The sequence below is a fragment of the Anoplopoma fimbria genome, chromosome 8 (assembly GCF_027596085.1).
Source record: "Anoplopoma fimbria isolate UVic2021 breed Golden Eagle Sablefish chromosome 8, Afim_UVic_2022, whole genome shotgun sequence".
In the NCBI taxonomy this organism is placed as follows: domain Eukaryota; kingdom Metazoa; phylum Chordata; class Actinopteri; order Perciformes; family Anoplopomatidae; genus Anoplopoma; species Anoplopoma fimbria.
Genome location: NC_072456.1, coordinates 15,549,678 through 15,575,128, shown reverse-complemented (window position 1 = coordinate 15,575,128; position 25,451 = coordinate 15,549,678). Strand labels below are relative to the sequence as shown.

The 25,451-nt window shown below is 39.5% G+C and overlaps 1 protein-coding gene across 4 annotated transcripts; it reads left to right on the top strand.

Moving 5' to 3' along the window:
- The first annotated feature begins 38 nt into the window (after positions 1–38).
- On the top strand, positions 39–25,209 carry LOC129094390 (lisH domain-containing protein ARMC9). Of its 4 annotated transcripts, none has more exons than XM_054602545.1 (25): positions 39–509; positions 782–882; positions 1,664–1,789; positions 2,036–2,206; positions 2,614–2,769; positions 2,997–3,089; positions 3,476–3,500; positions 3,955–4,112; positions 4,425–4,523; positions 7,065–7,099; positions 7,191–7,302; positions 7,690–7,782; positions 9,812–9,902; positions 10,529–10,652; positions 10,949–11,088; positions 11,963–12,039; positions 12,475–12,549; positions 12,986–13,076; positions 13,528–13,577; positions 14,753–14,851; positions 15,600–15,715; positions 17,235–17,404; positions 17,904–18,009; positions 20,836–21,026; positions 23,962–25,209. In XM_054602545.1, exons 1-25 carry the CDS (start codon positions 497–499, stop codon positions 23,982–23,984), a joined length of 2,535 nt encoding a protein of 844 aa, XP_054458520.1. In that variant the 5' UTR covers positions 39–496; the 3' UTR covers positions 23,985–25,209. The 4 variants fall into 4 exon arrangements, with proteins under 4 accessions (XP_054458520.1, XP_054458521.1, XP_054458519.1 ...); XM_054602546.1 differs by having other exon boundaries at positions 13,525–13,577; positions 20,860–21,026; XM_054602544.1 differs by having other exon boundaries at positions 13,525–13,577.
- The last annotated feature ends 242 nt before the right edge of the window (positions 25,210–25,451 follow it).

Genomic DNA, 25,451 nt, shown 5'->3' with positions numbered 1-25,451 from the left:
ATGAATTTACCGACTGATGTTAAAATTGAAAATACATGGGAGTATTTTTTTGTTGTCTACGGCTAAGAAAAAATAAACTATATTATATGTAATAAGAAAAAAACAACGTTGTACTAATGTTTTTAAAAAAACAATTGTGCTTTACACGTTATTTGTTGTATAAAGTCGGTTTTCCCAGGAGATCACGCAGTATTAACCATTTTTAAATTAATATATCACAATCTAAGAAATAAGTAATGTTTATACATCCAGATTCAAACGCTTTCAGCTTGTGCGGTAAAGTGTCATAATTTACGACGTTTGCCTCTGCTTTCCGGCCTGCATTTCCCCACTGTTTGGTTGCTAGGTGTTTTAGCGTCCTATCTGTGTACGGTTGCTAGCTAATGACTAGCTGCCTGATATTGTAAGTGAAGCCCATAAGCCTTGTCGAAAAATGGATTGTAAAAGTTTTAGACGCGGACGAACACGTTAAAAGGAAAATAGCCTGTATTCACCAATGTGTGTAAAAGGTGAGAATGAAGTTATCTCCTCTCTTAACGTAAGATAACGTTAATTGATTAGCTTGTCTGCTAACTAGTAACGTTACTAGCTTGCAGTATTTTTTGCAAACGTTGTTGTCGCTGAAGCCGACAGAGTCAGCTAACATTCATTTAAAGGGCTTTGTGATTAATTGTTTTTTTGTGCAACACTAATATGACAATGTAATCGCGCTATGTATTCCCCTGTCCTCACAGGCTGTGCAGGATGCTTTAATCAGTGCAGACACCTTTGCTGTCAGTAGGTGTTTCAAAGGTTTTGGTCACTCACATGAGTTCCAGGGACGCAGCCAAGATGGGGGACATCTTGGCAACTGAAGCCGATCTTCTTGGGATGATCAAGGAGGTAACACATTCAACATTTTCAAAATGCACACAGCAATATAAGAAAAACGGAATTACCCCCAAAACAGTAATTATATTATATAAATGTGCTCAAAATGCCCCCCTCAATAAATTGATACAAATATACAGTACCAGTCAAAAGTTTGGACACACCTTCTCATTCAATGGTTTTTCTTTATTTTTATTTATTCTACATTGTAGATTAATATTGAAGACATCCAAACTATGAAGGAACACATATGGAATTATGTGGTAAACAAACAAATGCTCAACAAACCAGAATATGTTTTATATTTTAAATCCTTCAAAGTAGTTGAATGAGAAGGTGTGTCCAAACTTTTGACTGGTACTGTATATGCATAAAAGATACCCCAGAATCAGTTTCTGCTCAACTGCTCTTGATAGGCACAAGCAATGTCAACTACTGTAGGTTACTGTCTCTATATTTCATTACTTTCAAATGTGTATAAATGGGAAATTATATATGAGTGTTGCATAGAAGGGTTTTCCCTACCATTCAAAGGCTTAGGTGCAGTTTTGATACCCCCCAATGTTGTCTCCATGGCTACGGTCTTGGAATGAACATCAATAGAAATCCGCTAAAATTTAACAAGATGGTACACAACCTTTTCTCCAGTAAACCATGCTTGATATAGCATGATATTATAGAGAGTTTTGTCAAGACAGGAGTTGTGCAGCTTTAGATGACTTGAAACACAACTTCATTCTGCACTGGTTAAGGTGGAATTAATGCCCCTTATTCTTGTTTCTGTCTTTTGTAGTACCTTAAGTTTGAGGAATTTGAAGAAACTGTTAACAGTTTTGACAAGGAGTGCAAAAGCAAAGGGAAGCTCGTCTCGAAGCCTCAAGGAAATACTCTCAGAGACTCAAAGACTTGTGGCATTAAGGTAAATTCTACAATTCTTTTAACCTGTTGATCCTTCAGGTTTGTGAGGTGTGATGATCCAGAGGACAGAGAGTCAAGACTGGCTCTCTTATTTTAAACCATTTCTTTTGTAGAATTAATTGTAATTTGCCTTTTCTCTAAACGTCCATTTTTAATTTGTGTTCTAATGTATCAGTTATAATGGTGTGATATGTAAATAAAAAATGACCGTTAAAAAGCACCATATTGTTAATTCTGACCTTTCTAGAAAGACCTCCTTAGCTCTTTTGATGATGGAGATCACAAAGTGTTCTTTGAACTGTGGACCGAGAATATTCCCTCTGAGATAAAAGACACAGACACCGAGGCCCAGAGCCTGGAGTTTTACCTTCACATCCACTTCACTATCTACCCACTGAGGAGGCACCCTGCTAGACAAGTATGGAATTCCATTTTTTTGTAATTGTTTTGAAATTTAGAATCTTCTTTTGTCAAGAGCCTTTCTTAGTTTACATTATTTTCAAACAAAATCAAACTATATCACAACCCTACAGCTGAATATTATTATGTGCTTTATTTCTAAACTGTCCACTAAGCTGTGCTACAGGCTTCTTCTCAGTTGGCTATCAATGATGTTTCTAACTTCTATAAGATGCCTGTAAATTTGTAGATCGTTGCGGTTTCAGTGTTTTATCAAAGGAGCAGCAAAAGAGGCAGTATCTAATTGAAAAGATTTGGTGTATGGAACAGAAGAATTGTTTCGAATGATGTAATAGACTTAACTGAATTTTTTTGTAATTGACTTGAAATAAATCTTTTAATTTGAAAACCTGAATCTTTCTCCAGGACCGAGCTGAGTTTGAGGAGAGGATTTCCCACTTCAAGCAGTACCTGGAGACCCGGGGAGCAGCGCTGAGCCAGACCTCAGAGTTTCTGCCTTACTATGCCTTGCCCTTTGTTCCCAACCCTACAGTCCACCCCTCCTTCAAATATCTTTTTCAGGTACACAGCTTATTATGGAACATTACCAAGTTAGTTGCCAACTAGTAATTACATATTCAACATTATTACCCAGTGCCGCCTTCATAATAAACAGGACCAGATAGCTCCACTGGTACAGACAGAGCCAAAATTCTCTTAGTCCTTACCGCAACCAAAAAAAGAATATTTATAAAAAAAGAATGAACATAACCACATTTTCTTCCATCCTACACTCTTCATATATTTAGGATTCCTGGATACCACAGTTGAAGGATAAGCTGGAGCCGTTTCTGGCAGTGACACTGAAGCCGTCCAACACCCCGAGGCTGCTGAATTTATATGTATCCTCTAATGTGACACTATTATGTCATTAAACATTGGCTCTTTATCAGCCATTATCATACAGGTGTAATTAATAGTATTATTTACTGTCCTGTCCCATTAAGCAGGGCGTGGGCCCTGGTATTGTGCATGCCGGGTTACTACCCAGCATGCAACAATATTTTGACATACAAAATAGAACAGTTCTTTTAATGAGAATTCTGCCTGCGTCAAACAGGATGTCAAACAGGATGTAAAACATATTGTGTGCCTGTCTTATGTCTAGTCAAACTTAAGCAAGTCATTTTATCCCATGTATCTTTTGATAAGGAAACAAATACATTAGAAATGTTTGACTTGTGTTGAATTGAGTGCTGGTGTATAGTCTTTAACAGGAATCATACAGAAGGAGGGAGGAAGGGGTACTAAAGGTAAATATCTCTCTAAACCTATCCACTTTTTTGCAGTGTATTGCAATTATTAAATATGCCTTTTTATTATATTATATCTGTCATGTGATAATATGGATACCGACTGTAGACTTCCAATACCACAACTTGTGTTTGTCAGTGCCAGTCACTCAATTATTTCTTGAGTAGGTTCATTTTACCCTCAAATGCTTTGATATGTTCTGGAAAGGAACGAAGGCGTCCCACACCTTGAAATCTTAAGACCACACCTGCTTATTGCATAGCAGTACTGAAGTATTGACTGGCAGATATCATTTGAAAAGATGATAAGCATCCATCCATTATTATTTTTGTTTAAATTCTCAGATAACACATTTAACATGTTGTAAAAAAAACATTTTGACCTGAATGTTGTATATTTTTTTGTGTTTACATTCTCCATCTTCTTCCTGTGTGTGTTTGCGTGACTGCACAGAGGCCATGCAGCAGTTACATCTCCAACTTGTCGAATCGGACCGGCGCATCACCAGCTACGTGCGGAAGTTCAACAAGATGCAGGCAGACTATCACAACCTGATTGGAATCACCGCTGAGCTGGTCGACTCATTGGAGGCCACCGTCAGTGGAAAAATGGTGGGTCAGCTTGACTGTGGTGCACAAGCTTGACACAGAAGGAGACGCACACAAACCGACACATATGCGCTAATGAGTGGTGCACACATAAATAAACGCTGGACAGAACAACAAAAAGGCTTTAATTAGGCTGTTCACATTTTGTAAATGCAAACACTTAAGATAACAAAAAGCCTTTTTTAAACACAGCAACATTTTAAAATGCACATGCATGCCCTTAACTGCAAGATGGCACAAACAATAGCAACCCTGCCCTCCGGCTACCCACAAACGGTGTCTCAAAGCTCAAGGGGCCTGCTGTGTTTTTTGCAGATCTCCCCTGAGTACCTGCAGAGTGTGTGTGTTCGCCTGTTCAGCAGCCAGATGAGGCGGAGCGTGGTGCAGAGCACCGACTTCACCAGACCTGGCACTGTGAGTGAGAGCACACAGACACCTCCCTTCTCTTTGTCCTTCACACCTAACTAAAGGACAAACAACACACAAGACCTATAAGCTGGCAGAGGAAAGTGCTCTCAGGACACTATGTCCTGGATATTGGTGAAGTTGACATTGTGTTTGATTTCTTCTTTTTTTTTAAAGCAATGGCGTTGTCCCGTTGTTTGAATCCTGGTTTTGCCGTAAAACACACACAGTTGGAAGGCTTGTTGATAAATTAATTGTGCATGACACAACTCTGAATGCACGAGTCACAGTGGCTCACAAAATCTAAATCTAAGATCAACTACTTTTTAAATTTAGCTTTGATTAAAGTGGTTAGAATGGACACGATACACATGGTTGATTGCATGCCACAGGTAGAAGACAATGTATTCAAATTAAACAGCAAATAGAAAATAACAGTTCCATTCCCTTAGTGTTGCCAAGGTTTGGTAGCTGTTACAGTGTAACTCCATTACACAGATAATCCAAAAACTGTCCACACTGAAACCTTGACAATCCCGCTTACTGTCAGTGGCCTTCATTGTGGTGTTGAGCTTTGTGAAATCTTGTTCTTTCTGTTTTGAACTGAACAACTTCTTTCTTTGTGTTTGTGTTTTTTTCCGTGTGTTATGCTTTTGTCCCCAAAGGGATATTACTCTATGAGTCCCTATGATGATGGCTATGTAAGTTTCATATGTTTTCATCTTTACTTCCTGTCATCGCTCAGGTCCCCGCCTCTCATCTTGCTTATGCCTCCCGTGTCTCTTCTTTCTCCTCCTCCTCCTCTCCTTCTCCTTGTGTCTGCCTCCCCTTCCTTTACTTAAATACATTTCGTGGCCTGACTTTCTACTCAGTCTATAACCCCTGTTAGTTTCCTTTGGTTCATACTTTTAAGGGATATTAGGTCTCGTTTGTTTCAAGAATTACTTATTTTGTCAGGCCACTTGTAAAGACCGAACGTACCTCATGTTGGAATGAATCTGTTCTTCCTCTCAATTCTCCCTAATGGGTGTGTTTTTTGTTTTTTTTAAGGTAAATGTGGTCATTTTCAGTTTTGTCCCCACACCATTTGTTCAATGGTATAGTTTTTCAAAGAATTTAGACAGACACAGTGACTGGACAAGATTTGTCAAGGCGCTTTGATGTACTTTGAAAGCACTACTTTCACGCTCAGGTTGTCAAACAGGGAATTCAATTACAGCACTTTGAAGCAAGACAACCAGAACGCTTTATTTAATTATGATTGTTCTTAACAATATCAATAGAAAGCACACATATGATAAAATGAATAAAATAATAATGCTTATTTAGATAACTTCCATGGAATGTCAGGTCAAGCCTTTAACTGTTGAAAGAAAGTGTTGGGAATTAAAAGATCTACCAGCATTTAATAAAGGATTATCTTATCTTAAGATGTGCTAAAGAGGAGAAGAGAGTAAAGGCATAGTTTATGTAAACTGTGCATTGTCAGATAAATCAGGTCAAGCCTTTTCCTTGTGTAGATGATTATCTGAAATCGGAGCATACAGGTCGCCTTTTATTAGTTTTATATTATTAGTTTTTATTTAAAATGTAGAAATGCCTTCATATAGTTTTACCTCCTGCTTCTTGGATCATTTAGTTTGACGCCACTATTTCTACATTCACCATAGGTGTCTTTCTTGTTAATAGACAGCAATGGAGATTTTCTTTTTTTTTTATATATATATGTACATCTCTTAATCAGGCCCCCTAGGGTCCAGACACTCCAGTGTTAAATGTCTCAGGGAAACATGTCCCCCTTCAGCACTCTTCAGGTCAACTGACATTTTTACAGATAAAGGAATTTGAGAAGGAAGTCCACTTGCGTATTTCCTGCTGCACACCAAAACAAAGATGTGGCAATACCCCCTGATAGGTCTGACGACACATATCACCTGACCTAACACTTCTCCCGCTATTGGACTCACCACCCAGGCTTCAGATTAGATTTCAGGACTCAAAATCTCCATTCAATAGTTAAAAACCCTTCTTTCAACCTTCTTCCTAACACTCTCACCTCGATGATATTTAACTCTGTTTAGTAGTCTCCATTTCCTTTTCTCTAAAACAACAACACATAGGCCTACAGTACAAGTACACTGAGGTATAACAAATGGGATGGCTGTTTCACACTAACTTGCCCTCTCTGGTATTTATTAATTGCTGTAATATCTTATCCCACTTGACACTGACCGCATGGACGATGTTGCCTAACATCACACCTGTATGTGTGGGGATTCAGCATGTACCACAAGCATGATGTATGCATGTCCAAAAAAACCCACTAATGACTTATTTAGACAGTAGCTGACCTGAATGTCTTACAACTATAACACTGGGTAAGTAGGGGAACCGGATAGTACGGATGATAAAACAGATGAACAGCATCATGGATTAGTTTTTTCCACACTTTAAATTAAGAATGTGATAAACACTGTCTGAAATAATCAAATTCTAAAATATGTTCTGCTCCTCTGTGTCTTCTTTTCTTAATTTTGCTCTTACTCATAGGCCTCCTCGATGCTACGAGCGTCCATTGCGCCGCAGTAAGTCTTAATTTTGAAGCTGCTAATCTGTTCAGTTTGAAAAGTGTCATTATGAAAACATGGCTGACTCGTCCTTTTTCTTAATCTCCAGGAAACCCAAGGAGGTGCCAATGCTGCCCTCACTGGACTATGAGAAGCTGAAGAAAGACCTGGTCGAAGGCTCAGACAGACTCAAGTCCCTGCTGCTTCAGGCACTGCGCTGGGTGCGTATTCATATTCTTATTTACAGAATATTAGCATTTTTTAGAAAGACTAGTGTTCTTTACTGTACAGTGTATATTGTAAAGGTTTTCGTTATGTTTTTAAGTTAAGTGTAGTAACTTCAACATTTCCTTGCGTTGGCACATTTTTTATTTTATTTAGCAAAAGTTTGCTGTTTTGACAAACCGTATGCTTTTCACACAAAGGCATGGTAGCCTAATAGACCTATAGGGTTCTACTGAGCAGCTGCATTGCATCAGTGTGGTGATAAAAATAAAAACAATATTTTTTTTTTACCTTACAGCAGTTAGTAAGCACCATTCATATTCACTTTGCATGTATACTTGTTTGAGTCTTCATTGGTGGGTCTGTTTCTCACATTGTTTTAGAGACTGACTCGCTCACTCCCTGGTGAGCAAAGAGACACAGTACTTCAGGCCTTTATCAGTAACGACCTGCTGGAGCGCTACAGCACAAGACAGGTGAGATTATAGGACAGCTATTTTATTGTGGCATGTTTAACACTATAAAGCAATTACTGTGGTTGACACCTCTACGGACGTGAACTGAAATGACAGTGATTTTGTTTTTCCTAACCTATACTTCATGCAACCATCAGAGCCGAAGGAAAACATAACTTCTTGTCCATTGGACTCACAACCTAATTAATCCCCAGGCTCTTTTTTAAGGAGGCCCTGAGTTGGTGAATTGGAACCCTTGCTGGGTGCACACAGATTTGTTTCTCACTTGCCATTGACTTCTAAGTAAAGTGGGTGAAGAGCATAGACAGCAGACAAACTGGAAATAGCATTTCAGATGTGAACTGTATGCATCTGGGATATTTGTTTTTTATAAATGTTATGTTACTGCTTTTAACTTTTGCCTTCCCTCTGCATGGCAAGGATGTTCTTTCCATTGATTTAAACTTTGACAACAGTGTCCCTCCATTTTATAATATTATGGCTACTAACAATGTCTTGATGAACCCAGGATGGATAGGAACAATTAATTGGACCTATGGGATCTATTCTATATATAGAGTATCTCTTCATCATTGTCTTGAGAATTAATCAAATTTGGCACCTTATTTCCCACAAAATGATCTATGTATGTTCGTTAGTATGTATGTTAGTATGTCATTTTTATTTTTATTATTTTGATAATTTGATTTGAATCATGTTCCCAGCCTTATACTTAGAATAATTCTCTTGATAAATGTCCTCTTTTTATTAAACAAAAGGCCAGAGCAGGAAACACAGATTTTATTTCAAATTTCACCCTTCGAAAAGGCCTTCCCGTGTCTGTCTTACATGCTCTATTGTTTTTTTCTTTTCTTTTCACATTCCTTTCACCTAGCCATTAGTTGTAGGGTGCCATGTTAAAGACAATCCCTTTACTGAGGAGTAAGTGATCCTCAAGTCACACCTGAGCTCTTTGTTTATGTACTTACCATGCTCCAAGCCACCCATAAATTACACAAGATTCATTTACTGTAAAGCCACAACAACAGTGGAATGGTGTCAATGTATTGTAGTCAGAAGACATGCATGACTGTTCTTTGTCTGACAATGGCCAAAAGCATTAATTTTTTTCCAGTACACTGGTCAGCTTGTGACCCGGCAGCAACACTAATATCAGGCCCCATTCGCTGTGTGGGTCAACTCCTATTACCATGCTAACTTTACTTTAGGAAATTATTATTGTTGTTTTTATTATTTACCTTTATTTACCCAGATAAGTCAATTGAGAACTAGTTCTCATTTACAATGACGACCTGGCTAAAAGGGTAGCCACTGTAGGCAATGGGATACAAGCGAAAATAAAACAGAGATACATCTGAAACAATGTGTGTTCAACAGTGTTCCTGGAGAACCAAATTCAGAAGCAGGAACAGTGATCAGAGACTATTGTTTTTAATGAGTTGTAAAAAGAGGGTAACGGAATGAGGGTGTGGAGTTTACCTTCTTTTGCAACTCATTCCAGCCGCCTGGAGCAGCAAACTGGAATGAGAAACGGCTGAAGGCGGTGCGGACTTTGTGAATGACCATGTTATTGAAATTGCTAGAGCATATTGCGGTTACTGTTGGAGATGATGAGTAGTGAATGGGTTATACCAATCATAGTGTTATAAATGAACTGATACCATTGACTTAATCTGCAGGTGTGGTGTGATGGCCAGTTTGCCTAGAGAGTACAGGCTACAGTGATGAGTGTTGAAAGGGGCACCGGTGAGGAAGCGGGTGGCGGAATAGTAGATGATGTCTAGTTTATTGTAATTTTTGGAGGCAGACCTGTAGAGGACATCACCATAGTCTGACATGGGAAGGACTGTCATTTTAATAGTTTTTTTTAATTTATCTTGAAATCTCAGCAGCTGTTGAGATTTCAAGATAAATGTATCATTTATCTGCCACACTTGTTAGGCCTGCTCATAAGTTTATAATTACTGATTTAACCTGGCAGCAGTATATATATTTATTTCTAAACTACCCTACTTTTGTGTTTTCATAGAAAACTTTGCTTCATTTAATGAGATCGAAGAACGAGATTGTCCGCCAATACATGGCTCGTCTCATCAATGCATTCGCGTCCTTAGCAGAGGGTAAGTGCTCAAGCATCATTATTTCTTTGCAACATGAGTCATTGTCTGACTGGACGCATTTGGAGACATAGATTCACGGAAGACCTCAAAGGCTTTTACTATAACTTTCCATTTGGGTTTTAAAACCGCTAATGATCCCCTGTAGCAGCAACTGTTGAAGACATTTTGTAAACCGATGCTTTTGTACATTTATGCTGACACAAATTACTTTTATTGTGTAGTAAGTGGCTGTGGTATGATCATTATCTAAGAGATTGGGTAGTTAACAGTCCTAATAACAAGAACAAGTGGTTAAAATATCGCTTTGGCAGCCTGAGGTTTTAGGGACTTAAATACTCAGAACACTTGCAATGTGAGGCCAGATAATTGTTAAGATGGTAGAAATAATTTTGCATCAGCTTTACCCATCATTTGTGAGTCCAGTCAGCTATGCTTTTGTTAAGATAATGCTGTTGTATTCACAGTAACACCTAAAATGTATTATGATATTTGGGGCTTCTCATTGTTGAAGCCACTACTTGTAAATCAGATTAATCTGGTGTATTTCTATAAGGTCCAGCAAGGGTTTGAAAGAAGACAATTTCTTGCCTTTTGATCTAAATTTCATATTGTGTAAATGCTTACAGGTCGGGTTTACCTCTCCCAAATGCCCATTCTTCTGAGACTTCTGACAGAGGCACTCAGGACGGAGGAAAAAGACTCCCTGGCTCGAGAGAATGTGCTAGTGGCCCTGCAGAAGCTCAGCCTCAGGTAAATTGAAAAAACAAATGTTTTAAACTAAACTTTAAATAAAATTTAGACTTGATGCCATGTTTATAAACAAGATCATATATCAGTTTGTGTAGAGAACGACCATCATCACCCAATCTTCAAACTGGTGCATGCTCACAGTTTATCTGTAAATGTGACGAAACATCAGAAATCGATTGTTGTTTAAAGTTGCCGTTTTTTCTTGGACATCATCAAGGATTACCGTCCTGTTGAGGAGCACAAATATTTTGGTTCAAGTTGCTTTTAACCCTTAAGTTATCATAATTTCTTGGTAGGAGGAGCCAGCAGACCGCCATGATAGCAGCCGATCTGATTGGCTGGCTGGTGGATGAGCTGCAGGACTCGGACTGCCTGAGTGACTACACCCTGGAGTATTCTGCTGCTCTGCTCATGAACCTGTGTCTGCGAACGAAAGGTAAAGTCAAGTCAAGTCATAGATGCATACAGAACAGAGACACAGTTGAATAATTGTATAATACCCAAACCCTTTTCAGATTTGGCTGGATAATTTGGTATACTTTCATTTAGATCATGTCCAAAATACTATATAGTGTAACCGTTTTAGACTAAATCAATTAATAACATTTTTCCAAACTCATCAAATTTACTACATGTAAGATTACTTTGCTTTATTCCCCACGTTTTTGACCCTGATTAAGGCAATAAAGGGTGTTGTGCAACTTGTTTAATTTTGTATATCTAGCTGTCCCTGTGACCAAGGGTTAACCAAAAAAACCTATGGAAGAAAAATGTATCTTTTTAATAGTTTGCTGTGTCAGTGTAGATCAATGTTAACTCTTTTAAAGCCACATAGCCTATCTGTCTAACTTTGTTCATGTTGGATTATTTCATAATGGCCAGAGGACAGGCCATTATTTTTTGCTTCTGCATTTAATACAACATTTTAGCTTTTACAGCTTCTTATGAACACAGTGCTTATCAGTGCACTCTCCTTTGTACTTATTTCCTCTTACATCAATTCGAGGATTGTATCTTACTTCCGCTTAATGATCAAACACCATCAACAAAGATACTCTCCATCTATATCTGTACTGCACTGCATTTGATTCATCAGTGGTTTTATTATCTTACACACAGAAAGATAAAATGCAAAGGAAAAAAAAGATTGTGTTGGAGGGAATCATTAACTATTAATCTGAATCAATCATCATCCTCTTTTTGAACAAATAAGTTTTGCTATTAAATTGATCCAGGTGTGTTTGTGTGTTTGTGTGTGTGTGTGTGTGTGTGTGTGCATGCGTGTCTTTTGGATGGCTGTCTTTGTTCAGGAAAAAGGAAGTGTGCAGAGAACGCCAGCCATGTGCTAAAGGTTCTAACTGACGTCCTTGGACATGAGAACCATGAGGTGATACACACATCCGTCAACACTTGCACACAGGTGTTAAATACACAGTAAATATAAAGTGCACCCAGAACGTACTCATAAAGGGTTGTAAAAATGGACGCAGCATACATAACATTTTAACTCATTCTCACACGTTAAGAAACATAAACAACAATAGCTTCTTTCAATTTCATGAGGCTGCTCGCAACTTTGGAGGGCCCATAACTCAAGCTGTTGTTGTCTCACCACTGCTACGATTATTATTATTATTATACATGACCAACTGTACGTCTGTAAAATATACTTGTGTTTGGATCCACTGCGTCAGCATTCTTTAATCTTTGTGTCCATGTTTCCTTACTGCTACGTGTTCAAACAAGCTGTTACCGTGCGTGTGTGTGTTTGTGTTTGTGTTTGTGTGTGTTTGTGTGTGTGTGTGTCACTTTGCTCTCTCAGATTCGACCATATGTGAATGGAGCCCTGTACAGCATCCTGTGTATTCCCTCTGTGCGACAGGAAGCCAAAGAGATGGTGAGATAGCAGAAATGTCTTCACCTGCTTGGAGGAAACAGACCCAGTTTGTGTATTTGCTCTGCATTTGTCTCCTTATGTCACCACACAACCAGTGTTTGGAGGGGAAACGACAGGTGTGCACAGTCATATGACACAGTCATTGTACCCAGACACTGGTCAGCTAGTGGGCTGGAGAGTGTGGAAGTGGCTGAGCCCATCCTGTCCAACAAATATCATATTTAAGCAGATGCCTCAAACCCTTAACACAATTACAATACGTTATAATCAACTTAAAATTAGCCCCCCCGCCAATTGTTTCAACAGTGTATATTGCCTTTGATGATTCAATCACTGATTTGGATTCTGAAGCTAACTATAAAAGTAGCGCTTGTCTTTCAGCTGTAAAGTTATGTTGTATGTTGGTGTGACATGTGTTTCCCTCACATGTGTGCAGAGTGTGGAGGAGATTCTCCGCTGCTACAGCAAAGAGGAGAACCCAGACCTCAACAGACAGATTGAGTTCATCATTAAACAGCTGAACTCTGGTTAGTGAAGTAAAATTTACTGTTAAAATTGATGTATTCTTTTCTATGAATGTGTATGCATACGGTATGTACTGACTGTATCATTGAAGAATAAAATAATGTAACTATTAGAAGGGACATTGTGTTAATTTAGAGTTTGAAGCAGCTGATGTAACTGGCAGTAGTCATGCACTGGTAGAAGTGCTTTAAATAACAGGAAATGGATCAACTACATGTAAATATAAAGTTTAGTGGCTTTTGTACATTTTTTTATAAGCGTTAATAGCAGTTACCTGTTTTTTGAGATACTTGAAGTGTTTCTTTGAAATACTTGAAGTGATCATTTCCAATATACAGGCCTTCAGAAATATTTTCAAAAGTGATGCAAAGTGACTCCTGCTGCTGTTTTATTTATTTTTTTAATTTATTGATTTGTTTAATCCTTATATTCTGGCTTTGTTCCACTCAGCAGATGAAGAGGGGCCAGAATCAGATGATGAAGAAGATGAGGACGACAATGATGTAAGTTCTACCCTCAACCCGTTACAGTTATTGATTTAAATCATCCTATTATATATTTTATATACGTTATTTAACCTTTATTTTAACTCGGAAGTATATTGGGGTAGGGAACTTATTTACAATATAGCCACGTAAAAAAAAAAAGAACCACATATATAAGAAACTTAAATGATAACTTCTCAAAGAGTAGAAATAATAAAGCCATAAGAATAAATTAAGCAATTATTTTGCTTAAAATTTTAAGCAACAGAATCAACTAAAACAAGGACAGCTGGAAGAGAAGTTAAATGAACCTAAAGATAAAAGTGAGGTAAGCTTTAGATTGTTCAGCATGTTATTCGATTCTGCATTACATCAATTCACAACTATAGGACTATATCCAGATAGCAGATAAGAAGAACAGAAAAGAGTGATAGATGAGAAATTAAGGTCAGAGGAGGCCTGACCAGAAATGAACACCTTATATTTGACACCTTTTCCCAAACCTGTAGATAGCAATCTCACTATGATACAGATATTGGGTGTCAGGCCGGAGGGGGGAGGGGGGGGGAATTCTGTGGGAAAGTGGGTTATCAAGATAAGGTATGTGTAAGTAAGTTTAAGTGGGAGTAGCTGGAGTCTCCTAGGTGTGTGTGTGTGTATAATGTGTGCAGTATGTGTGTCCCCCTTCTCCAATTATGGTCACATAAGAATTCCTTGAGTGTGAGTGCCCTTGTTCCATTGCCTCAGATCTCACATGTGGTGTTTTGTAGCTGCTATCCATTTACCGTGGCTATAAGGGTGAACTGATATGTATGTCCCCAACAAGTGCAGACTACACAGGTCTCTTGTTGGCCCCATGTGACTCGGTCCAAGCATTGTGTTTCACCTAGTTCGTAGACTCACATCAATGTTATTGTAAAAAAATAAAAAATAATAGGCACCACCAAACCAACCATAGTCACAACAATAAACAAACTAATAATCTGTTATTTAATCTATTTGTGTTGGGAGGCTTCTCTTAAAAGTTTCAAACATGGTCAGCTGTGTTCATTTCATTATATGATTGCATACTGACACTGCATTTTCGGATAGTCTTTTGTGACCATCATGTTTAAGATCTTTCTTAAACATACCTAACGTTCACCACAAATGATGTCATTTGTATCTGATTTAATGCCATTGTCTTGTGACAGGAAGATTTAATGGAGACAGACCTTGATGCAGAGGAAGTTCTCCAACCGCAGCCCAGGGAACTGTCTGGGGAGAGTCTGCTCACTACCGAGTACCTGGGAGTAAGAGCCAAAACAAATACCATCAGTGCACTCCTCAACATGTAAATGTTTAATAAAGACATTGTTTGCTTAGAAGATCCATACATAGAAGAGCCAGCTGCACATAAGCAAATGTTGAGTTTGGTTTGTGTGCGTGCCATACAAGTCAAGCTAGTTCAAGATGCAGCAGCTCATGGGAATAATACCTGTGATTTGGCTAACTGGTAGTGTTTGCTCTGCTGTGTGTGGACCCAAAATACACATCAGATACAGACTCCTTGTGAATTTAAAGATTTGGTGTCATTGTGCTACTTAGTGCTAGGTGGCTAGAGGGAGAACACAGGCAGGGCTTCACATTGAAGGAAAGTGTTCCAATGATAAGTGTCTATAAACTGATAATCTACAAACACAGACGGAGAACTATTTTGAAGAGATTGATGTCGCCACCATCATGCTGCATTTACACTGAACTAGTAGCTAACCATATGTCACCTCATAAAACTTCTGTGTGACTCTAAGGCCTGTAGGGATGAATCATGGCTTGTAATACACCAAACGGAATGGCTCTGATTATCCCTGTGTCATAACAGTTACTCATTATTGTAACCACTCTTCACATGTCAACACTATTTCACATGTTTAACAATGCGAATAATGCAACGGTCATGTTGAGAGCTTGGAGTGAAAATGGTTACTATAGACCCAGAGTTTTTTCTATTATTCACGGTCTGTGAATGCATTCTATCTTGTGTGTGTGTGTGTTGTGTAGATTATGACCAACATGGCAAAAGTGAAGAGGAAGTCAACCCCTCTGTCGCAACCAAGCGTTGATGAACCCCTACAACGGCCGGTCACCCCAAGTTCTCATCGGAATTTCAACCCGCTGTAAGTTAAATACACACACAGACAATATCAGAACGTCTAAATTGCAGTTCTCTCCTGCAGTTCTTATGATAATTCATGGTATCTGTATCAGTGTCAGGTGGGCTGGAAGTGTGCAAGATAAGGTTTAGTTTCTTGCGCAAGGTTACTTTAGTTGGACATTGTACGGCAGCCAGTCATTTCCAATGATGTATAAAATAAGACAGAATGCTATATTTAGATAAAGCCATGTGATGTCTGGCCTCTTTTCTCTTAAAGTGGATCATTTTACACAGCTCGTAGTCCGTGCCGTCCCCTTTGTTCAACAACGTAGATAATGAAGTTCCTGCATCTATTAAAACTAGTGCAGTAGGCCAACCAATCATGGGTTTGAAATACATTTTGCCATTAATCATCACAAAGCCCGACTGAATTGTGCTGTGGCTCAGTGGAGAGCAGGGAGAGCAGGGTCGTCCTCCAATCAGAGGATCGGCGGTTCGATCCCTGGCTCCGGCAGTCCATGTCGATGTGTCCTTGGGCAAGACACTTAACCCTGAGTTGCTCCCGAAGGCTGTGCCATCGGTGTATGAATGGGTGTGAATGATTAGAGAGACCCTGGTGGGCAGGTGGCACCTTGCATGGTAGCCCCTGTCATCAGTGTATGAATGGGTGTGAATGGGTGAATGATTAGTAATGTAAAAGCGCTTTGAGTGGTCGGAAGACTAGAAAAGCGCTATACAAGTACAATCCATTTACCATTTACCATAAAGGAATGAGTCAGCAGGAGGAGATTGGAACCGGAGCTGCTTTCTACTGAAATCATTGTCAAAAAAAACTGTAATCAAGACTGCAGGGATAGAAGAAAGAGCTATTTTAGAATAACAGATATGACGGTTGTAAATGAAACGTGTTCTACACACCTTGCCACAGAGATAAGGGAACTCACAGCAAGTTCTTTATGTGCTGGTTTTATAACTTACTAACTAGAACCAACAGTAATGCTAACCTTTATTTATATAGCATGTTTAGAATTAGGGGCTGCACGGTGGTGTAGTGGTTAGCACTGTCGCCTCACAGCCAGAGGGGCCCGGGTTCAATTCCCGGGCCAGACAACGTTCTGTGTGGAGTTTGCATGTCAGCGTGGGTTCTCTCCGGGTTCTCCGGACCTCCCACAGTCCAAAGACATGCAGGTTAGGTTAATTGATGACTCTGAAATTGCCCGTAGGTGTGAATGTGAGTGTGAGTGGTTGTCTGTCTCTGATGTCTGCCCTGCCTGGCGACCTGTCCAGGGTGTACCCAGCAAGTTCGCCCATTGACAGCTGGGATCGGCTCCAGCACCCCCGCGACCCTTAACTGGATAAGCGGTTACGGAAGATGGATGGATGGATGGATGTTTAGAATTAAAGCTGTACGACCATGAACAGGTCGCCGAGGAAAACCATTAGGATAAACGTTTTAAGATGTGATATAAATAAAATGATACAAACTACAAATATTAAAATCCAGATGCAATACCTGAGCTTTTTGTTTGTCTCATGTGTAGGGACTATCGATCTGACGGTCATGGGGGTGATGGTAGCAGGGACAGGGAATTCCCCTTTGGCAGACAGAAGAGCGAGGAAGGAAGCCTGCCTCCGTCTCAAAACAACTCCAGACCTCCCACACGCTCCGGCAGTCGCCCCAGCACTGCTGACTCCCTACGCCACAGTATCGGTGGGTGGATGATGTCATTTACCTCCCAAATGTCATTTACCAGGACATTTATACAATGGAAAGCAGTAGAATTTAAAAAAGAAAAGCCTTTGACCCTGTCGGAATGCTGTGACTGTTCTTCATCAGATGTTTGCACTCATACTTAATACTCTTTGTGTATCCTGGAACTCAGCTGCATATTTTTGGGATAATTTGATTTGACTTATTGTTCTTTATTTGGCTCATGTGGATTTATTTGATGTGATGCTCATTGTCCACTAGGCAAGGAGGCTCTTTCAATTTCCTCATAAAGCATAAGGGATAAAGACCAAATGGGTCATGACCTATTTGGATTGTCCATATTACCTAACGTCAGTGTGGCATAAGGTTCTGCTCATGTGTTCCATAGTGACCATAAATGTGAACAGTACATATCAGTACTGTAACATTGTTTTATTTAAGTTATGATTTATAATTCCAACAGTAATGGGGTGAAGCTCTAATATGTCCTCCCTCTCAGACTCTCAGTGCGGCCGGTTGTCCCAGGATTCCGAGTTGGACGGGCCATTCGAAGGGCGAGCCAGAAAAGGGTGTTCCCAGGAGGAACCCAATGGACAATCTGCCAGGTAAACTGACACACAGATGTCATCTGCACGCAAACATACATAATGAGGGAATGTGTGTTTTCCTGAATGTCGCTGCAACTTAATGGTTGAAACAACAAGAGGTCTTTAACTTGAGCACCAAGCCACGTTGAAAGGTTTTATTCTATATGCATTTGAAGCAGTGCATTTCAGTTCAATGAACAGTTTGTGCTCTGGCTTCCTCTTTATGACACAACATAGGATAAAAATTACATTCATGGAAGTGCTCCATTCTCAGCATGTTTCAACAGACTTGAAGAAGGTGGATGATCATTTATATATTCAATCCCTCCTGAATGGGGCCTGTTGTGAATGCACATTTTCAGTTCACTGCTCAACAGAGCGAGTGGGCAGGCCAATTAATAGTTAGAGTGGGATGCCAGTATGATATCAATCCAAGCGATTCCTATGAGGCGCCATATTTTATCTCTCTCTCTGTGACAGACTGAGACTGTCAGAATCATTGAATTCAATCAGGGAGAGCTGTGGGGTTAATTCTGAAAATAACAGAATAGATGGATTTGAGATAAAGAGTACAACACATTGAAGAGGATGGTGAGTGTATTTGTAATTGAAAAGAGAACAGAATACATATATAACAAAATGCTGTGTGTGGGTGTGTGTGCGTGTGACTTCAAAAGAAGCCCAAGAATAGAAAGAACAAGACAATAACAAAATAAAACGGCAGTATTTCAACGAGCAGTCTTCGGCTTGTAAGTGCAAGTCAGTTGTTTGGTAGCATCTACTTTAAAGGAGAGCCACAGTGGGACTTTAACGGAATGATGCAAACAAATATAAACAGTGTTAGTCAGCTGAGGATCCTGTGAAAGGATCCTGAGATGTGTGTCTCTGTATTTGTGTGTCTGTGGAGAGAGTGTTGTTCTACACCGATCTGTGACTCAGCACCGCCAAGCTGGTCTGTGAGTCTGTGACATGCGTTTAAACGAGCAGTTCCCACAAAGAGACCCATTCAATCAAAGCTCCCCACTTTCTCCTCTCCTTTAAATCCCAGAGGAACTTGACTCCTGAATTCCGCCAAGAGTAATCTGTCCTAGGAAACCGCTCCAGTTACCCCCCCCCAAAATCGTAAAACACCTCTACAACACAGACTTCAGTAGCCTCATTTCACCCCAGTTGGGGACAAGACTTTTATACTGAGAGTGATTTCAGGACACAGTCATTGATGTTTAGATGAATAGAATCTTAGCAACACGGCAATTTGGCAAATATCAGAAGAGAAGAGGTTTATTTTTGCCTTTGTGTTTAGGTAAATGAATTCCCTTTTTTGGGGGGGCAAAAGCTCTGCTTGAAACTTATTCAAGGTATCACCTCAGCAACCAGGTCTTTATTCCATTCAGACATCAGAGTTACTGACTGACAGCCCTTTGCCAACTTGCTGACTACTGCAGGTGTTAATAGCAGCGACCCCTTTGAATGGACAAATCTTAGGCACCAACTGCATTTCATCGACCTTACACACCCAAACACATGGCCATTTATGCAATATGTATTCATTAATGCAAATGTCAGTTCCCTGCACTACAGGGCTGAGGATGCAGGTTTGGTAGAGGCCTCCACTGGTGTTCAGAGCGAAGGTTAAGGTCTGTAACATTCAGTTGTAAAAAAAATGATATCAGGGAGGTTGGACTCATCGTGACTGCTGTGAGAATGAGCTGACTGAAACCCACCAATCGATTATCGAAACAAATTGCTGAACAGGATGTAGGTAATTTGGCCCCTGTCTGATAAGCAGCAGTAGTTTCAGTAACACAATCAGGCCTTTTACAAGGCCAATCATTTTATAAGCCAATGTTAAGTAGCTGTATTATATTGTGTAATTTGCATACAATTGATGCAACTATGAAATGTAAATACATCCCTGTATTATATTAGAGCATGTGTAATTTAAACAAAAAACATAAATATGGAGGGAGGCACCGACAAAAGGTCAAATTTAGGCATTGGCCCTATCTGAATTTCAAAGTTTAGAAAGAGTCTTGGTGACAAAAGCTGTTTTTAAATAGTGATATTTCGAAGTCAAGTACAATAACCATTCAGGTGAAATTTACTTAATAACATACATAGTGAAGGAAAAAACAGTGGACTCATGCCTATTAGATTTGTTTTGATTATTCAGAAATATTAAGCCTGATCCTTAAAACTAGAGACATCCTGCCTCTAGTTTTAAACACCTTACTTATGATATTGAATGTGTTTTATAGTATAAAAACCTGCAATTCCAAGGTAAAAAAAATAGCTAGATGTTCCCAAAATATAGAGTTGCAATACATGCATATATTTATGAAGTCTGTACAGTATAGATAACCATACTGATAGCTGTCCACACTGGGTATCTTGGAAGTATTGATAAAATAGTCTGGCATGCTCTCACCATAAGTGGAGGCTATCGACTGAAACAAGTGAAGCGGATGCTATCAAGTGTCAAGGGCAAGACGCTTGTTCAAGGTTGATGTTGTACCCAGGAATGTCATGATTCCAATGCTATGAAACCTTCTGTGAAATGAGAGCTGTTCTTCTGACCAGCTCATCAGATAAAGCAAGTGAGAAAGAGCTGTAGTAGCTGAGATAAAAAGAGAGAAAAATGTAAAAAGAATCAATGAAAGGACAGTTTCCACCCGGTCTCAGAAGGCTGACTTGCTGAATCTAGCCTTAAAATAGGAAACAATATGTTATTATGTTTTATTCTGATTATTTTTCATAAGCCTACATCTGTTTACACAACACCTTTTTTTGTTGATTATGACCTATTACTGTACATAGCACCTCTCCTCTTCCTGTCATCTGTAGTGATTTTGTCCCTGCATTTACAAGCCATCCCAAGATTCCCCGTACACCTGACGCAGCAGACAGCCAGACCGTCGGTGCTCACCGGGCTCGAGGCCCAGCTCTGGCGCCCCAGTTTTCCCACTCGGAGCCTCAGCAGAGCAGCCGGCCAGGCTCCGCCAGCTCCACAGGAGGAGGGGGACGACAAAGTGGAGGTAAGCACATGAACACCAGCCAGTGTTGGAACATTTTGGCTTTGGCTGGTGGCCTTGTCTACACTACCAACACTTTAAAAGATAACCAGCCATGATTTTGAGGTCCATTGCTTTTCAGAAAATCAAGTGGGTTTTTTTAAACACACACTCAATCAGAATTGAACATAACATAACAGTCTCTATTTAATTGTCCATTATAAGTAAGTGTAGGTAATATGGATAAAATATTGCATAGCAGAATAAGAAATCCTTATATGTCTATGCTGATATTATAATACAATAAATCTGGAAATCTCCCTGGCAAACTAGCCAAAAAGAAATTGGCTACGTCTGGATAATCCTGGTCATTAAACAACTGACAAATCAAAGTACTTCATCGCATTGAAGCAGGAGAGAGTCCTCTAAGTGCAATATTAGCATAAAGCAGTCATGCTCATTGATTTCATAGCATTGGCAGTAATATCCTGATACTGCTATTGGTATTGAAGGGATAGCTACCTCAGTAAAAATGGTATGGTTAAATCTCCACCATCACAGGAAACTAAATGTAGACATGGAGCAATAACAGACCAAAGTGGTTCAGTAGTGGTTCACTAGCAGTTATGACAGATGTTTTCTGCCTGTACAACTCTGAACCCTGTCTCTGTCTGTCTCACCAATTTAACATCCAAGAAATATCGTTCATTTCCCTGCTCTTGTCAAACTGAAAGAAGCTGACTTACAATAACATGCAGCAAGACAAAAGTGGGATTTACTGTAAAACGACAAAACAATGATCCGGTTTCCGTAGAGCTCACAACTTAAGTTACACATCGTGATTCATAGTTTCGTCTTGAATTCTGTAACAAAATCTGCCATTACTTTGTTATAAAGCTATTGCATAATTCCAGTGTTTTGCCACACTCAATCATCAATTGGTAGTTATCAAACAAGTAGTTTAGAGCTCACTAATTAATTCTCAATTTGTGTTCATAGCACTCACAGTTGGCTTAGCCACAGTTACCCTTCATTTAACAGGCTCTGATTTTTTTTTTTTAAATAATTTTAAGCTGAGATTTTGGATTTCTCAGCAAGCTTTGAGCATTGTGTTTTAAATCTCCACAGCGCTCCTTGTCTTTTTGACTTTCTCCTTTGCAGTCCTACAAAACGATATTATTGTATTGCTGTTTTTTTTTTCTTGCTTGCTTTTTTTACTAATAGCAAAAGAGCAGCAAAGATGGCACAGAGACATACACTAGCTCTCACAAGAACAAGGCTGGTCGAATTGCCTTTAGATTTAGGAGGGGACAGTTTTGTGAAGGGCAAGCAGGTTTCTAATATGAATGTTTAGGCCACCAGACTATGTCATGTCAGATGTCTATGAAACTTTCTGAGTTGAAGGAAGATCCAAAAAGGATAAAACTTTTCACTTTTTATGGTATTATTCATCTGAGGCAAATGTGGCGAGTTACAGCGTGACAATATTTTATTTTGGCAGTACATATATGACTGTTTGAAGAAACATAAGTACAGCATTAGTTGTTTCAGCCCATATGTCTTTGTTGTTAACTCCTCATCTTAAACTTAGAACTTGAGTCACTGCAGGGAAGAGGGCCTGACCCCACTGCTCTGGTGCTCTTAGTTGGGTGATAACATCTCTCCATGCTCTCATGCATCTTAACTGCATTTGATGAACGAGTACCTCCGGCTCTTACGCCGGGTGCCCTTACCATAAAGCCTGTAATAGGGCTTAATGGTTTGTCCAAGCCACCACATCCTCCTGTGTGTGTATGTGTGTTGTACTTATGAGGTCTGGCAAGTGTCAGACATCTATCGACTTATAAGGAAGTCACTTAATCGTAGCTCCACTTAAAGGGCAATAAGCAGGCGCACGTGACGGGGCAAACGAAATAAGTACACTTTTATTGTGAGCATCTTTAGCTTTTATTGGTATCTTCCCTGCTAGCTCCCTGCTGTTTGTTTTTTTTCCCTAGAGACACAATCTTTTCACTTTATTTTCACTTGAATGGAGTTTCTGCTGACTGTCAGGCGTTATTATGCCTAATGTTTGCTGCTTGGTGGAGTCTGGCTGCAGAGAGACCAACCACATGCTGAGACAGGACCCCCTTCAGGCCAGCTTTTGGTAAACACATCCGTTGTGAGTGACAGAGACGCTCCTTCGACTGAAGAGCGGTAGAGGAGGCGTTTTTGTCGCTGACCACCCACTCAGCCAGCGCAAACAAGGAGGGGAGCCGCCGCTGCCCCGCCATGTTGAGAGGATGGAAAAACGGCATTATCCTACCTTGGTCATGTTGACAAGGCTGACTTCACGTGATGACAGTTCCTTGTTATGTTGCCGTGCAGCTAGAGAAAGTATAGGAAGTGCCGGAGTGTCTCTTTGGACTGTCACTCACAGTCACAGTGGAAAAATGTGATGAGGAAATCAGGATTTCTTTTCTCACAAATAGGAAGGAAAGAATATAACAGAACCACATTCTTGGATTTAGGTTAAATGAAGATGCTTAGATATCATAACCTTATGTTTCTTGGGTAAAGTTGAATGAGGACACATTACCGTGTTTACATAAACTTTCCTGCCAAAATGAAACTAATGAAAGGAACTGAAAAAGTATAGTTTTACTGTCAAATACTTTTGTTTGAAAATGATGAATGACAGCATTTTTTTACACGTTTTCGAGAGTTTACACTGTTAGCTGCTAGCCGCGGGCTCAGCCGTCGCCAAGAAAAAAGACACACATAACTAGCATCACAGGTTGAAAAGAGATTTAAATCGATGAGTTTTAAATGCAGTTTTGACAGTGGCGAGACCTTCAGGGGGGACCTTTAATTTTATTTTTATTGCGAAGTTAAAAATCTGACTGTCCTTTTCCGTCTCCTCTTCTCAAACCCCACGTCCCTCTCTCCTGCCCCCCCCCTCTTCTCTCTCCTCCTTCAGGCAGCCAGTCAAACAGGAGGTGAAGAGGGAGCTGTCACCATGGAATAGCACAATCTCCCCAAGAGCATCAGGCTTCCTGTAACATCATCCCTTCAGGTTGTGATCAGGGTCAGGGCAACAGAGATGGCCGAGGATCATCAGCAACAGGAGTAGGGACTTGAACAATGCAATGCATTGTGAATCTCCATTTTTTTTTTTTTTCCCCCCTTTGGCTTCAGCACAGACTTCTTCTGTAACATAATATAGACAATAGCCACAACCCCCAGCCGTCCCACCCTGTGCAAGTTGTAGCCTTAGTTGGCCCTGAATTTCTCCACTCTCTCATCAAGGTGAGAATTGGCACACCTAAATATGTGCAACATCCTCCAGCATTGAAAAAAATCATCTTTAACAAGATGTCATTTGGAAGTATAGCTCTGATTCGGGGCAGTTCAAGAGTAAATATTTGATCATCTTTCTGGTTTCTGGTTTTCTGACGTAAGCATGTCTTCACATCTCTATAGACTTCTTTATTTTTGTATAAATCCTCAATATCTGCATTTAAGTCTGAATACAAGCTGACGTGTTCAGACTTAAACATAACATGGTTTTACATGGTTTTAACTACACATAAACCGGGCGTGAATGGTTTGGGATACCTGACAGAGCTAGGCATAGAGATAAAATGTATGATCATTTTTCTGTGAATATATCAAAGTGTAATTCATTTGAATTGAGGCATGGCAAGGTCTCTTTTGTCTTCGAATTGATTGTACAGACATTAAAAGTGAAAGATCATTTTTCCAGAGCTCATCTTGATTCCACAAATCTATAATCTTCTGGATCACTACGTACTGTATATATTGATTTTTGACTGGTTGAAAAATATCCATACACATGAATAAATAGTTTTACCGGCTTTACTTCAAATATAAGATATTATCTCATATCAGAGTCGCTGCTATTGTTTATGCTTCAGGAAACGTTTACAGAAAGACACAGGTCGTGATGTGAGTGGTCAGGCTAGTGCATGTTTTTGTATATTTAAAAGTGTTTATTGCTATTAACATACACCACCATCCATAAATCTGACAAAAAAAAAACTTGAAATTGAGTGAATGTCTTAAATCAAGCATTGTTTGCATTGTACATTTGCACTGTTTTCCAGGTGTGGTGATGTACAGTATATTTATGTTTACTGCTGCTTTTTTGTTGTAATACATTTTGATAGTAATTGATTTTGATACTGTTCAAGTGGTTTTAAATAAATGTGGGAAATTTCACCTGTTTACTGCTCTTGGAATCTATATCCTATTGGATGCTTTATTGAATTTCTCGATTTGATGACTCTTGTTGATGCAATTTAAGCTCCGTGCTGCATCCCAGTTGGCTACTGATAAGATATGCAGCATAATAGAATCATAAATCACCTCCGCTTCCATAATTACTTCCAGCCAGTAGTTGTTGGCATATTGTGCCCACACAGTGTTGTGTGCTCGCCTTTGTGTTGT

Excerpts from the sequence above, each read along its gene's own strand:
- LOC129094390 (XM_054602544.1), top strand. Across the intron at positions 10,653-10,948 it reads CTGCAGAAGCTCAGCCTCAG|GAGGAGCCAGCAGACCGCCA; the intron begins GTAAATTGAAAA and ends ATTTCTTGGTAG. Across the intron at positions 13,077-13,524 it reads CATTAAACAGCTGAACTCTG|CAGATGAAGAGGGGCCAGAA; the intron begins GTTAGTGAAGTA and ends TGTTCCACTCAG.